The following is a 15,243-nucleotide window of genomic DNA, read 5'->3' as shown; positions in this document are numbered from 1 at the left end:
ATGACAGAAAACATCGACAAAGCGGAACGTTTTTGGTTGAACAAACCGCGAGGTTGCATTTGAATGCTTTCCTTTTTAATCAAACAATTCAGCAACAGCCGCGGATTTGACAGGCCAAGATCATTCGAGTTACGGAGAAATGTATACACATAAATGTCGACATGAACCTTAGAGGTTTTTATGTCGATCTTTTCACGATATTCTATTCGGTTTCCACAAAAAAGTGAACCTGCATGCTTATATTAAAGGAAGGTTGTTTGCTTGTTTGTTCCATGCAACACTTGACTTAAGATAATTTTCAATTCTACAAGAGCTTACAAATAGTATTAAGACATTTTTCTCGTCTTACCTTGATGAAACCAACAAATTAACAGGCAAACAACCAAAGGTCTAAGATTTGCCATAGCAGCGCATAGTAACAGGAATTTTTGCATTCGTTACGCACCTGGTTAATTGATAATGCTCGATTTTCTTTAGCGTCATAAAATTGAATAATGATTTCAAAAACGAAAGCATTCTTGAATAATTGCACAAGTCACAGCTTCTTGCATGCTCAAGGGCGAGCACAAACATGACTTGCATCCGGGATAAAAGTTATGTTTTCTCGTAGTGTTAGCGGGGAGTAGTTTTGGTCAGTTGTTATCTATATTTAGCATATACTAAAATCGTAGAGAGCGTTGAACGCGCGCTCTGATTGATTACTAGAACTCCGGATACCCTTTGCTATTCATCTCCGAGCAATTCGCGAGGAATTTGCGCCCGAAAATGTTGTCGGTGGATAGTGGTGGATATTAAATATCCACCACTAGCCACCGACACTAAGATGAATAGTTGGTAAATATAGGCACAGCTACACTTGGCGTAGTACGCACTCAGTTCCAGGATACATATACACTGGTCAAGCTGATACGCTTCTGGCGCATGAAATTTTGAACATTGTTCAAGGTTACCGTTAACATTACCTCGGGCAACATTCGCGGAAGCTGCTAAGCATGTTTTGCAATTGCGTGCATGCATCTGCCCCTTTGTGGATAGATCTTCCCGGCAGGCTCTCACAACAAACCTTCAAAACGCCGGGACGAGCTGAGCGTGCTCCCGCGGGCCTACGATATTACAAATTCTCGCTCAATCAAAAACTGCACCGACATATTGGGTATTTAAGCCGTCAGTGCTGAGGTTAAGACGTTCTTGGTTAAGGTGGAGACCTGATGCCAAGCAACTGACTTTGATTTAAAAATAGCTCTGGTAGTTATTACTTAAAGGCACTCAGACATATACGCTTTCGCAAGGCTCAGAGTCAGATTTCGAAAGAAAAAGGGCACTTTAACCTTAAGGGAGTCAGCTTCGTGACACTCAGTGTAATTATACTCAGCATAACTGGAAAATTTGCTTTCAAGTGATCATAGGTCGTTCTTGCAGTTCGGTTTGTAAAATTACGTTGCACTAGACTGATTTTTTCTATTATCATATACGGGGCAAAATTACTGAATGCTGATTGGCTGAGACAGAGGGCATTTTTTTTTCTTTTTTACGAGGGCACTTTTGGTAATCAAGAAGGCATTATTACTTACAAAAGAATCTTCTTCCAGATTCTGACTCTGATGAAACTGGTTATTTTTTTTTCACTTATAAATACAGTTTTAAGGCCTATTCCTGTTGACAGCAACGATTTGTTGAATTGAACTTTGACCGAATGAAAGCGTGTTAAGTTGATTGTCATTTGTCGCGGCATTAGAGAACGGACTTCTCTAAATAATTTTGCCCTTTATGTGATAAACATGTAATGTAATGTACCCTAGTGCATTTAAGGATTAATTTGTATTTTCAAAATTCTCCAAATATTTATATACTTTTATGAAATTTTTGAAAATACGCGTGAATTAATCCTTAATTGCCCTCAGGCTCATAGGATAACATATACTAACTAAAAAAAGAAGATAGTCATTCGGACCGGAACACGAAATAGATAATTTAGTTAAGTCGATCGACAGTTCCTGGGCATCGTTCCCAACTTATACATATCAAAAGTTGTTTTCCCTTCTTTTTATATTTCATTTTTTCTTCAATAATAAAAATGCAATCCTTTCCACTATTTAGTGTAAAAACGGAACCCTTGCCTCCCTTGCCTTAATAGACCCAACTAACAGATGGCAAGGCAAGAATTAAAGGCCTTGTATTGGATTTTGCCGCCATTCTCCCATCTAAATTCCCGAAAATTGACTGTTACTCAATAAGAACTGTTAACACGTCCGAGTTATTTCCTTTACGTCAAGAGGTCAACAATTTGCATTAGTGAAGAAACCGATTTGAATACTATCAAAAGCTGATTCGGTGTCTGACCATACACAAAAGAGTAATTTCAACTGTCAATTAGCTACAGTATGATAAGTTTCACGCCACACCACGCCATATTGGCCTCGTCATCCCTTTTCAAGGGTTTTGACTGAACAAGTTTTAAACTTGTCTACATGCTCACTTACAAATATTGATTTACGTGTTCGAGAAAAACGAATTCGTATTTTAGTTTACAATTCAATATCAAGCGGCAAAGTGAACAAACTGACTTGTAGGTGGGTATTCCATTTTTGGGTCAAGTGCGTCCTTAATGGTAGCGGTTAGCTCAAGTGTTCGGAATGTGCAGTAAGCTATGTTGTTCGAATTTTTCCTTGGCCCCAGCAAATAACCATCATTCGCTAATGACGGCCTCCTGAAGTTCAATTCGCATCCTGTTTGGGGTAAAATAACTTAAGCAAAACCATTTGCAATTGACTCATCTTTTTACGTCTAAAACGTAGGCAAGTTAGTTGTTCTTAGTCACCCGTGTTACACAATCTAAATGGGTAATACTCATGTAATCTACATTTAGATCAGTGGGTGCAAGTTATCTCAGATGATCATCCGAGTCATCCAAGCAACTCATTAAATATACGTTTCCTCTTTCACTTCAGTTACATGAAGTTTACCCTATCGGCTTAGAAATTTTCTCGTCAGGAAAAAAAAGGAAAGGAAGGGGGCTCCCTATTCTAGTGATGTCACAAGGTATTGTTCACGAAATAGCTTGCAAATGCATTTTCGTGCTACCGGTATCTGATCAAGGTGTGCCAAGGACTTATGTCGTGGATTGCAGACGTTTCCAATGAATTTTCGAAACAAAGTTTGTGGCCACACCAAAAGGTTCCCGGTCCGCAAATGTCAGGATTATATTTAAGCTCAAACCAATGTATTAAACAAAGCTTCTAGCAGCATAGTCTCGCATTTGTCGGTATTCTAAATAATAAGTTATATTACACTTCTCGTAGTTCAAAAACTCTTAAATTTGAATGAAATTCTGTCTGAAGTTTCCGACGAGGACCGTATCGATTTCACATTATGATTCGACTTGTAAAATGAGACCGGCCTGACACTGAACTCAGACCGGTCTGGCTTCGTCTCGTTGGCTAGACCGAGACGAGAAACTCCGGTCTGAGTTCGTACCGGTCTCATGAAAATCACAACAAATCTCAGACCGGGTCCACAATTTCAATCCTGTGTACTTTCGGGTCAGCTTAACATTTATTGCACAAGAGATATCATTTTGTTCCGAAACCTGGCAGCAGGCATTTCGTCCCGGTTTCATGTAAACGGCTGCAAAAATTATATACCGGTGGAATTTCATACCGGTCTGATTTCGTCCCGGTCTCATGTAAATACCCCCTTAGTTAAAATTAGAATGGTTTTAGAACACAATAAGCCAGAAAAAATTATAAAGATTACTCACATTTAAAAGTGACTTGAGTTACAGTTAACAACGTGGTTTTTAGAGGCTCTACTGTCTGTTTGCTTTGAAATAGTCTTGAAATTCTGCAGCAGTTTGCAACTAATATCGAGATAAGTTTGTTTCGCTTACCTTCGTAAAACCAGCAAATTAGGAGGTAAAAACCAAAAGAAAAAAGCTTAGCCATCATTTATAAGCAGTGTTTGCACAGTCTGCTTCTCTCGAATGATTAATTTTCTTCCGGTTTGTCCTTCTACGTGATCAGATTGAATAATTTACTCAAACACCGCTCAAACGGTCTGAGACCGCAAAATCGTTTGTTTCAATAAACAAAGACACACTAAGAAGATAAGTGAAGTGCAGCGTTTCTATGGAAAATAACAGATTATGAACTTAGAAACAGTGGAATTCGAACGGGTTTCTTTTTCGCTTTTTTTGTTTCATGAAGGCATCGCTAAACTTGCATGTGCGTGCCTATAGAGTAAGATTTTTTGGTGTGGCAATGGATTAACCTTTCCGCATTGCAACGTAACTTAGCTACTTGAAACTAATAATTGCGGTAATGCTAGGCTTGATATATCTGCTGGAATGTCGATTTTTTTTGAGGCGTCAGCAACTAAAGATTGAATTGAAGGTTTATGATATATTTTTGCCAACGACAGTGCTCTGAAGATCAATTCAGTTACGAGAGACGAGAAACTGAACGCGAGGTCTTCACAAGCAAGCTGTTTAATTATGGTTCTTGTTTTTTTTTTCTGTTTTTTTTTTTTTTTCAAATGAACGATCATGCTGGTCTTTTCTCTTGCGGACAGAATTTCTAAAGGTTCCATATCGACAGAGCGCAAAAACTGCTGATTGGCTAGAGAATAATGACGTAAAATGGCTTTTTTCGCGTAACTGCGCCTGCGCAAAGTCTAAAGATTCGAAGTGATCGAGACAGTGATCGATCGAAGTGGAGAGTAACACTCTAGCATTTGTCAAATTTTGTGGAAAGTTAGACGACTCATACCCTGGGTGCCAGAGGAATTTTTTTTCAAGGTCGGAGAGAACACTCAGCGATTCCAAATCAACGGTCGAGGACACACGATTGATTACTTCGCAAGTCTGCATGTCAAGTAGCAATGCGTCCTCTTGTATCATTTTGTTGGTTTTGGCTACTGTGAATTTTCTTGACATGGGATGTTGGTCTGCCCCCAGATTATTTAAAAATCTTGCAGAAACCAGCGAACTGGCAACGAAATTCTTCTTTGTTCTCGGGAACTACAGGAGCAACTTGGTCTTGATGGACGAAAGGTTTTTGCTTTTGAAAATAAGTTTGGCTGGCCGTTGTTATTGAAGACTGTAACGTAACGCGGTCATACAACTTTGATCGTATAAAATCGTCCACTGGGTTTCTTGCTGTAGATGAACTGTGAGTGAACTTCAGCGACAAAGTTGAATTTTCTTAACACCTGGGATTTACAATTTCCCCGTCACGTAACCTTGACTGTTAAATGCCATCGATCTGTGCGAGGTTTTTGTTGCTGTTCCTCGCAAATATTTTTGCAGAAACCATTCCAGGAAATCTGCGTCAAAGCGTCTTCCACTCAGTGTTTGGCAATATTGTCCTGATCAGTTGTGGAACAGCCCGGAAAAGTACATTACTGTAACAGAGTAACCATGTTGGTCAACTTTTTCATATTTATAAGTTTGCAAAACGGCTACAAAAACACATGTGCAGCAAAGCTTTGGAAGCATGCAAACACTTCAGGTACATAATAATAATAATAATAATAATAATAATAAGCCTTACAGCTTTAGTTAGATACGTACCCCTGACTGAAAGTTGTTTAACACTAAAAATTAGTATGAACACCAAAAAATAATTATTAACCCTTTCAGCCCCGATAGTGTCTAACGGCCCTTATAGATTTTACTCTGTCTAACGCCAGACGATTTTACTCGTCAATGGGGAACCCCTCGGGGCTTAAAGGGTTAAGCTAACAGCGTGAAAAAACTATGTCCCCGTTTAACCCTTTCAGCCCCGATAGTGCCAAACGGCACTTATAGATTTTACTCTGTCTAACGCCAGACGATTTTACTCGTCAATGGGGAACCCCTCGGGGCTTAAAGGGTTAACAATTATTGTTTCGCTGAAGGCAAGGTGAATATCGGTTAATAAAAACCGAGATGAAGTTGAGGTTTTTGTTCACCAACATTCATAAAGTCTGAGGGAATATCGGAAACAATAATTTAAATTTGCCTGACAATAGAAGCAACTCAATTTCTTAGTAAATGATGCCATCATGCAAATCGCCTATTACATAGTTGATTATTTGAATAATACACATTTTCTTTAAAACAATTAATTTATTCGTCTGTCACCTGAACAAAACAGCTTGTGGCTATCTTGAAAAAACCGCTTCGGTGATTATCACGTAATAATAATCATCTCAATGACAAGCAATCAGTGCAGAGAACTTTCAGTAATTACACTAATAAGCATATAATTCCTATAGCACAAGACAATAATGAACAATAATATTATAATTCCATGAGTGCATGTTGATATGAGATCAACAACTCAATCATATCCATTGATTATTGTTTTATTAAATTTTCATTTGATTCTTAACACTTGGACATATTTAAAGGCAATCAGTTTCCAGCGTGGTAACACTTGGCGCAATCAGTTTCCATATTATGTCATACTGTATAAGAGCTGTTAACTGAGTGAGTGAACCAATCAGAAAGCGAAAAACACAGTATCCGTGGTTCAAAATTTCATAATGTAAGGTATTATCTTTCCCCTTGTGCTTACTGTGTCATTATTCACTTTCTGTGTAATGGTTTTATCATTGTTTTTGTTTGTAGGAAATGGTAGCCATACCTGATTTATGAAGAAACTGAAGTTGTGCAGTAGTACAGCAACCTACTTTTACTCTCTGCAGATTAGCTTTCTTGGTTCACGGAAAACCCTTTTCATTATTGTAAATACATTGTGGCTTGGAAGATATTCTCAAACAGGTCTGGAGAATGTTCACCACCAAAATTTCCCATTTTATCTGGATCATATAAGTTCTTTCCTCCTTTTGTTTAGTGGTTGACTAGTGACTTGTGAAATTGTATGGTGCACAAGAGAGCTAAATGCAGTGTCTCCTTTAGTTGTAAAACATATATTAAAGGAACACAAATAATATTGTCATTGTTGTTGAGTAATGTTAGGATTTAGTACTGCCAGTGGTATTACAAGTGTCTCTTTTGAGTGGATTCCCCAACTTTCTGCTAACTTGACCCAAACAGATATATATAGGTGGAGAACAAATTCGGGAAAATGAAAGGAAAAAATACTAAACATCCATCAGTTGATTATTACAATACACTATTTTGTTTTGTTCAATATTATTTGCACTAGAAAGAAAATTAACGACCATAAGAATTTAGTCCGTGATAAGGAAAAGTTTGTTCTAAAACCCATATTGGAAATTTAGGCATTTGGGGTGCTTTTTCACAGGGTTACATGTGCATGGTATTAATTTTTATGTCAGTCCAATATTTTTCTTGAAAACTGTGTTGTCTCTATAACTTTGTCCTTTTTTGTGAAGCATGACATTTTCTTCTCTCAATTCAACATTTGATTTGTGTTGCTGATCTTGTTTTTCCAGCAAAAGTGTTATGTTGAATAATAATTATTTTTGTTATATAACTGTTTTTGCCCCCAGCAGCGCATGCTCTTATTGGTTACTTCAAGGTCACATGACATCTAACAAAAACACTTTTGTCGTTCAAAAGTCTCTGAGCAGGCAACAGTGCAAAATCTATGACCTCAGAGGGTAACAGTGCACTGTTGCCCGCAAATATTGACCGACGACCACCGTTGCTGTTCCCATTGCACGTTTTGATCCTATTTGTGCTATATAACAAATCACTTAATGAATGGTCTCTCAGGAAACAGTTCATTTTGTTTCCCTCGTCTGCGCCTCAGGGGAACATTGAAATTTTTAGGGAAACAAAATGAACTGTTTCCCTCGGGACCAGTCATTAAGTGTTTACTGTTGGGATAATAGCAAAATTATTGACCTTGGGTGTTTGGTGACACAGCTACATTGTAAAGCATAACCATTATGAAAATGATATCTGTTTTACCTTATTATAGTGAGCTAACTTTTTGGTGTGGTTTGACTCACAGGTCTTATAATAGGCCAAAAGCAATTTGAGAAATTCATGGGGTTGTGCATCGTGTTCAATGCAGTTTGTTCTGTGCATGTAAATAATAATATGAAATGGAACATGTTTAGTGGGGGGGGGGGGGGGGGGGGTATTACTGCAAAGGCATTGGCATGTCATTGTCGTAATGAGCTAAACCCAAATACTTAACTTCATGTTTTTTTTGTGAAAGTTTTTGTTTTCGTTATCGATTTTTCTCTGCTTGATATCCAGCTCCTGCTTTTGATTCTTGAGGGTTTTCTACCTGTCTGACTAATTCTGTGTAATTTAGTGCTTCAGTTCTCTTGGAAGATTTTTGGCACTGACAAAGAAGGGGGCGTAGAATCTATATTGAGGGGTAGGGGAAATTCAATTCAGGGGAGATTATTATTGCAACTATTGTAATGTTATTGCATCACTCACCTTCATTGGTGAAATGTATTCATCCATGTGGCAAATTCTGTAGTCTTTGTGAGCCAGTAGCAAGTGAATAAAAATTTTCTAGTGTGGTGAACTGTTTTGCTGGCATCAAAAACCAAAAAAATCGCTTTGCACATTGAACTAGAGCACCTTTGCTGACATTTTCAGTCTCTAAACGGAAAAAGCAGCTTACTTTGTTGAATAAACTTAACTCGCCCTTTGCAAAGAGTCCCATAAAGTTGAAAAAGCACACAATCCCCCGGTAGTCAGATGTGACAGTTGACATATTTTATTTTTAGTTACACAAAACATAGCAATGAACGTTGTTAAAGGGAAGAAAATAACAGGGTTTGTTGTCAATATTTGCCGCTGTTTAATATAACAGGCAGCCGCTCTGTCGCCTTGGCTTATAAAGCGAGAAAACTTACATTGTATGAACAATGTTGACAAGATATTAACTCGAAGTTAAAAACATACATGTACGCTATATGCATTTCAGGACAACCTACGACCCCAAAACCTCACAAACTATATCGAGTGGCGTGAAAGTATAAGGCACTGGACTTCGCTTTTCTGTGTAAAACCAGTTACAACAGTGAAGACGAACACTACCGGTAAAAAAACCTGCTTCTCTTCAAACTTCGATTTGAAAAAGTCTGTCTTGGTGTATGAAATCGGAATTCCACCTTTAAAGACCTCTTAAAAATTTTCATATCAACGAAAAAAAAGTCATATTTGATATGTTTCGCGAAAATAATTTACCTCCAACATATCTCTGTTCTGAGCTTAAAGAGTAACCGACCACCTTAAGAAACGCAAAACTCTAAACAACGAACGTCAAATGAAGCTTCGAAGCTCGTCAAAAACTCTATTGCTTTAGGCGTACTGGTTTTGGTCCGATCTCTTCTCTGACGGCTCTGAAGCATCGTTGAATGATGGCAGATTCAGATCATCTTTTTGCAAATTTTCTCAGAGAAACGCCAGCGGCGTGACAGCCTCGACAAGACGTGGTAGATTTTGATTTGTCGTCCGCCATTTTGAAAATAGAATGGCGGCAACACAAGTGTGATTCTAGTGCGCATGTCTAGCGGTTTTTGCGCTCTGTCTTCCATATCAAAATACTCAGACGTATACGGAGTCACATTGGTTGAAGAATCAGAAACAAAGAAACAGAAGCTTCACGAAAAACCATCCTGCTATCAGGTGTATACTTTTCTTTAGAGAAGGCGCGAAAAGGTACGCTTTATACAATTTCTTAAGGAGTCGTCTGCCGCCCACCTGTCGAGAGTGATGTTATATTGTGTCATGGTATAAATGTAAGCCAATTTTACCGGAAATTACCTTCACGTTGCGATTCAAGGAAAGACGACGGAAGCAAAATATAGAACTCTACCTTGAATCTACGAAGTCAGACTTTATCCATACAATCAAAGCTATAGTACGTACCATAGTACAGGAAATGTGATGTGATGGCGGCCTATGGAGCGAAGAGAAAATCGGAGAGTAAAGAATGAATGACATTTGTATTGGTATCATGTAATCAAATGGTGACACGTGAAATTAGGGAATAAATTCACGCGCGTTTTGTCCAAATTCAAATAATTCCCGAGCCTTTAGGGGAAGGAAATTATTTGGACAAAACGCGAGTGAAATTATTCCCTAATTTCACGCGTCACCATTTGATTAGCTATTAATAACATGGGCGACAAATTACTCCTTACGTTTCAGACCTGGACGCCATTTTAGCACTATATGAAAAGTTGCCATGGAAACAATGTAATTTCACATGTTAAATTATAAGTTAACGTTGAAATTTCGCACCAAAATTAAGGAGTAATTTGTCACCCATGTTATTTTAATTCAAATACAGTGTATTACAGGAAGACATTGGTAAATATAGACAGTCTATGTAGTCTATGTACAAATTCCAATGGGAAATTAATCCCCGACGGACAGTATGTTTCCACGACATTTGAGTTGAAAAACAGTTACTGAATTTAGCTATCAGAATTAGCTTACATAAAGATGTTTTGACATGTTCGAGGGGAATATTTACTAAAATGTTCCACTGAGCCTAGATTGCAGCGTTCTTAGCTCATAGTTTCAGGTCAGCATTCGGTATTATATCTTGGTATTCACCAAGAAGCTTTAACCGGCAAACTTGTGCAGGCTTTAATCACTTTAGAGAGAGGGTAAAACCGTGAACTAGAGCTATACACAGAGTGTTACACAAAGAGAGTCTATCATACAAGTTCAAGACTTCTAGAAACCAAATTGCATCAACTGTCAATTTGAAGTAACATGATGCATACCTGAAAATTGCCCCTGCAACATTTATATCAATTTAAACCCATTGTAAACTTGTAAGCCTACCCCTTCATTCTTGTTTTGGGGGTGGTCACCAGTGAGGGGAAATAGAATGTATATTTGTTTTCCACGTTCACCAACTAAATCTTCCTTTAGGGCTTTCAGCAAATTTCTTAGACACTACTTTTCAAGTTAAGTTTTGAGATAATCGCAGTTATGCGCTCTACTTTGGCAGTAACGAAAGGAAAGGCTGAAAAATACAGGCTTGAAAGGAATTCCAACCCATGAACTGCTCTGCGATACCGGTGCAGTGCTCTACCAATTCAGCTATCAAGCAAGCTGGGAGTTTGTCATTTTTTGTGAGTGACGTAACCGAACCATTAAAGACATACTTTTGAACTGCGGGAATGAAACAGGTAAAGTTTGAGATCATCCCACATTTTAACCATAACCCATCGACGGGTTCAGTTACGTACTGACAAAAAAATGACCAGCTCCCAGTTGGCTTCATAGCTCAATTTATAGAGCACTGCACCGGTATCGCAGAGGTCATAGCCTCGAATCTCTTTCAAGCCTGAAAAATTCAGGCTTTCCTTTCGTTACTGCCAAAGTAGCGTTCATAACTGCAATCATCTGTAAACTGAACTTGTCTCATTCCGGCAGTTTAAATGTATGTCTTTAATAGATTGTTCCTTCCTACAACTTTTCGTCGCCCGGAAGTGTGCTATCTAAGAATTTTAACTTTATTTTATTCCATTATATTCCTGGAAATCCATCTAAACGTTGGTTGCTGCAGTGTTTTCCGACTTATCTTTGCGTTAATTTGCGGCAAGTGTAAGGACTTTTGCAGTACATCCAAATTTCTTTATCGACTGATGAATGGAATGGTCACCATCCTGCATGCGTAGTGACACAAAAGACTTAATAGTCTTTATTATTCGAATGCACGAAAATATTCTACAGAAATCGTTGATAAAAGGCTAATTACATGTATATATAATCTATAAGAGTAATAATACTAACAGGAATCTTAATTAAAATGAAAGTTTATAAACTATATGCTTGTCTGAAAGATACGTTTTCAATGACACTTGAATTCATTTAATTTCTCAATCTTACGGATGTGTTTAGGCAGCGAGTTCCATAGTGATGGAGCAGCAGCCGCGAATGCCCTATCGTCTAGTGTCTTTCTTGTCACCTATATTACAGCAACTACACTGGTTGCCTGTGAAGTTCAGAATTGCTTTAAGATTTTGATGCTAACTTATAAAGCTCTTAACAATCAAGCTCCCGATTACATTTCTGAACTATTGACTTTGTATAAGCCTTCTCGTGCACTTAGATCCTCTAAGTGTTCTAAGTGTTCTATAAGCGCTGTATTTTATCCAGCTGCTTGGTAGGCAGGCCGTAAGGGAGCCTAATACAATAGTCGATACGACTAGAAAAGAAAATATGCACGAATTTTTCAGTGGTTTTGTTTGATAGGTACTTGCCAAAGCGTTTAATATTGAAAAAGTGGAAATACGCTGCGCAGACTGTATTAACGTGAGTCAAACCTAGCACCTAGGTTTCTAACTGACGTGGTAGGTAACACTCTGCTGGAACCAACTGTAAAAGCGTCGATCTCTACCTTGCGTAGCTGCTGGGCAGATGATGCCTGGTGATATCAAACAACTTGGAAGTATAAAGAGAAAACACCAAAGGACCAAGACACGATCCCTGCGGTACTCCATGGGGAAGGACAAAGTTCTCCGAACGAGTGCCTTTAATGCATACACCTTGGGTGCAACCCGAGAGATAAGAGCGAATCCATTCGAGTGTAGCACCCGTAACACCGAACTTGTTTTCCAGTCGACCAATGGGGGTTTTATGGCACACGGTGTCAAAGGCAGCACTTAATTCAAGCAACACTGATAATGTCACGTGCTCTTTGTCCATGCTTATAAACAGATCGTTCTTAACTTTCAGCAAAGCCCTCTCAGTGCTGTAGTGCCTCTTATACGCTGACTGGAGTTCCCAATCAAGTCCTTGGTCAACAACGTGTCGCGTGAGATGGTCATCGGCTGCTCTCTCTGACAGCTTAGAAGCAAAGGGAAGATTGCTTATAGGCCAAAAGTTTTTAAATGCCACATCTAAGCCAACACTTCTTAGCGCTGGGAAGAGCAGCGCTTAATTCAATGCATCAGGAAAATGACCAGACATAATTGAAAGGTCGACCATCGAAGTAAGGAAAGGTAGCAGAATGTACACAATTTGAACTATAATTGGTGACCTGGTAATTAACTCCTGCATCTCCTCCGTAGATGACGAGTTGAGGGTAGACAGCTAGCATGGGACCGCAGGATGGAGCGTGGGTTCACCAGGCATCTGCGCATGCGTGGTACATATCTCACTGTCTGAAGAGGGTGAAGTTAGTGACACAGAAACCGCTTCCAAAGACTATGAATGCCATCAATTTTCTGCTCGAAAAACTTACCAAATTCATTAGCCAATGTTGTGTGGCATGCATCAGGTGGAAAACAGACCTTACAAGGCTCACGAAGTAAAGACACCTTTTCTCAGATGGTTTTCTGCAGTTGATGTCGCAAAGAACAGACGCATGGTCTGACACATAAGTATCGATAACGGGGCTAGTCGATTCCACCCCGCCAAAGGATCTAGTGATGATAAAATCCAGGGTGTGGCCATCCTCACGTGTCGGTCCCGTCACGTGTTGTGTCAAGGAAATTAGAGGTATCAATACATTTAGTCCCACTCCTTTTCTTCATCTTCGATTTTCTTGACGGTGATGGACTCCTTGTACAGCAATCCTGTCCCCACGTTGCAAGTAACAGCACGACACGTGTGCGCAAATTTATATCCAAGTGGCATAATCTCCAGTTTGGCCGTAACGTCATTAGGAATTAGCCATGTTTCGGTAATCGAGAACAAGTCCGCTCTTGTCGTGGTAAAATAATGCAAAAATATGGCAGACTTTGATTTAATTTCGCGAACATTAGCCAGGCATAACTTCAGCTTAGAGTTTCTAGTTGTATGCACCATTGGGTTTCGTTCTGGAACAATGAGGTTGTTTGAATTGCCAGTCCCCACGGTGTCAGCTTGAATATGTAATCCAGAGGATACTCGCACTTACCCGGACAATTTAAGCAATTATCTCTTATAGGTGGCTTCAACAGTATTCGAACCCATGACCTCTGTTCTACCGGTGCAATGTTCTCCTGTTTCATGATGTCTGTCGACATCCGCAGCATCCCTGTCAGTACTAAGATGACCGTCCACTGATTATAAGGGGCACTCTATCTCATTCGATCTGAGATTTAAGAGATGGTGTTTTTGTGCCTTCAGTAATTTTGTTCACTTTCTACAAGAACAGTTTGTTCCCAAAACTAGTTTCTTTGTTGTTGAAAGTATTCAAGTTTCCAAGCAACATTTCTGCCACCTGGGAAAAGTACCGCAAATTTAATAATTTTGTTGTAACTCTGTACGGTGGACGTACATCAACAAACTGGCTCTCGATTTACAGAAAAATGAAAATCTTAAACCCTTTTGGAACTAAGTAACAGTCTAAGGGCAGAGGTACCAATAATCTTGTTTCACTAAAAATTGATGATTTGGTTTTGACGGATGAGCCTAGCATTGTTTGCTGTATAAACTCTTAGTAATTTGTTCTCCATTTTTATAGCTTTTCTGTCCTATATCACTCTGCTGAAGCTAAACTCAAGAATGTTAATTCTCTTGTTAATGAGGTCAGGAGGGATGTTCAGAAACTCAAACTAAAAAAATCCCATGTGCCGGATCATATCTTATCTCGATTTTTGAAATCTAGTTCACCTGAGCTTGTGCAGTCGGTGACATATAAAACAAATCATTCTCCACCAGTAGACTCCCCGAAGATTCGAAGCGTGCAAACCATTATACATAAGAAGGGCGTTGTCTAGGAGATTGGGGAAAAAATTCTTCCCGCACCCAGGATAGTGAAAAGAAGGCTTTCAATGGGATTAGTTTTTAGTTTTGGGGGGAACTAGATTTGATCAACAGCAATCAATTCAGTAACGTTGGCTGTATACGGGGGAGAAGATCTCTCGTAAATTAAATATTAGAGACATTTAGCATCGCGATTGTTTCGGAAAACGGTAAACTGGAAACCTTTGATTGTCACGTGACATGGTTTGGGTCGGATTTGCAGTTAATCTCTGCAATTGGGCGCGTAAATAACACAGCTTTGTTTTATTACTAATAAGTGCGATTCATTTCGAATAACACACTCACGTTCTGTTTGGGGAGAACTCTAAAAGATGCAGATAGCTTTAAAGATCTTGGGGACTACATTTCAAAGGACCTCTCTTAGAGCAATCATTTCTTTTACACAATTGTGAATACAGCGAACGACGTGCTAGGAGCAGTGATCAAGCTGTCTATTGGTTTTTCCAATACTTTGTATAAATGTCGTGTGCGAACAATTCTTGAAATCAGAATATACGGTGCCTGTTATCTCATCAACTGAGGCCACCCAGTCACTTGACAGCGTGTCCAGAAAAGCATCAAGACTCGCTCTATAGTATCAACGTAAACGTGAC

The 15,243-nt window shown here is 39.0% G+C and overlaps 1 protein-coding gene and 1 long non-coding RNA gene across 6 annotated transcripts in view; one reads left to right on the top strand and one right to left on the bottom strand.

The window, feature by feature from the left end:
• LOC138057290 (uncharacterized) overlaps nt 1-3,997 on the bottom strand; it is a 48,003-nt gene extending 44,006 nt beyond the window's left edge. For all 5 annotated transcript variants that reach the window (XM_068903340.1, XM_068903338.1, XM_068903341.1 and 2 more), the window contains exon 1: nt 3,887-3,997. In XM_068903340.1, coding sequence (XP_068759441.1) covers nt 3,887-3,944 — 58 coding nt within the window. In that variant the 5' untranslated portion in view covers nt 3,945-3,997. The remainder of the gene's footprint in view (nt 1-3,886) is intronic.
• A 617-nt stretch (nt 3,998-4,614) lies between these two features.
• On the top strand, nt 4,615-6,938 carry LOC138057293 (uncharacterized). The gene is made up of 2 exons (XR_011133631.1): nt 4,615-5,504; nt 6,608-6,938. It is a non-coding gene; the product is annotated as an uncharacterized lncRNA (long non-coding RNA).
• The last annotated feature ends 8,305 nt before the right edge of the window (nt 6,939-15,243 follow it).

This window comes from Montipora capricornis, chromosome 7 (assembly GCF_036669925.1).
Source record: "Montipora capricornis isolate CH-2021 chromosome 7, ASM3666992v2, whole genome shotgun sequence".
Taxonomy (NCBI): domain Eukaryota; kingdom Metazoa; phylum Cnidaria; class Anthozoa; order Scleractinia; family Acroporidae; genus Montipora; species Montipora capricornis.
This window is presented reverse-complemented; position numbering and strand designations above follow the sequence as displayed.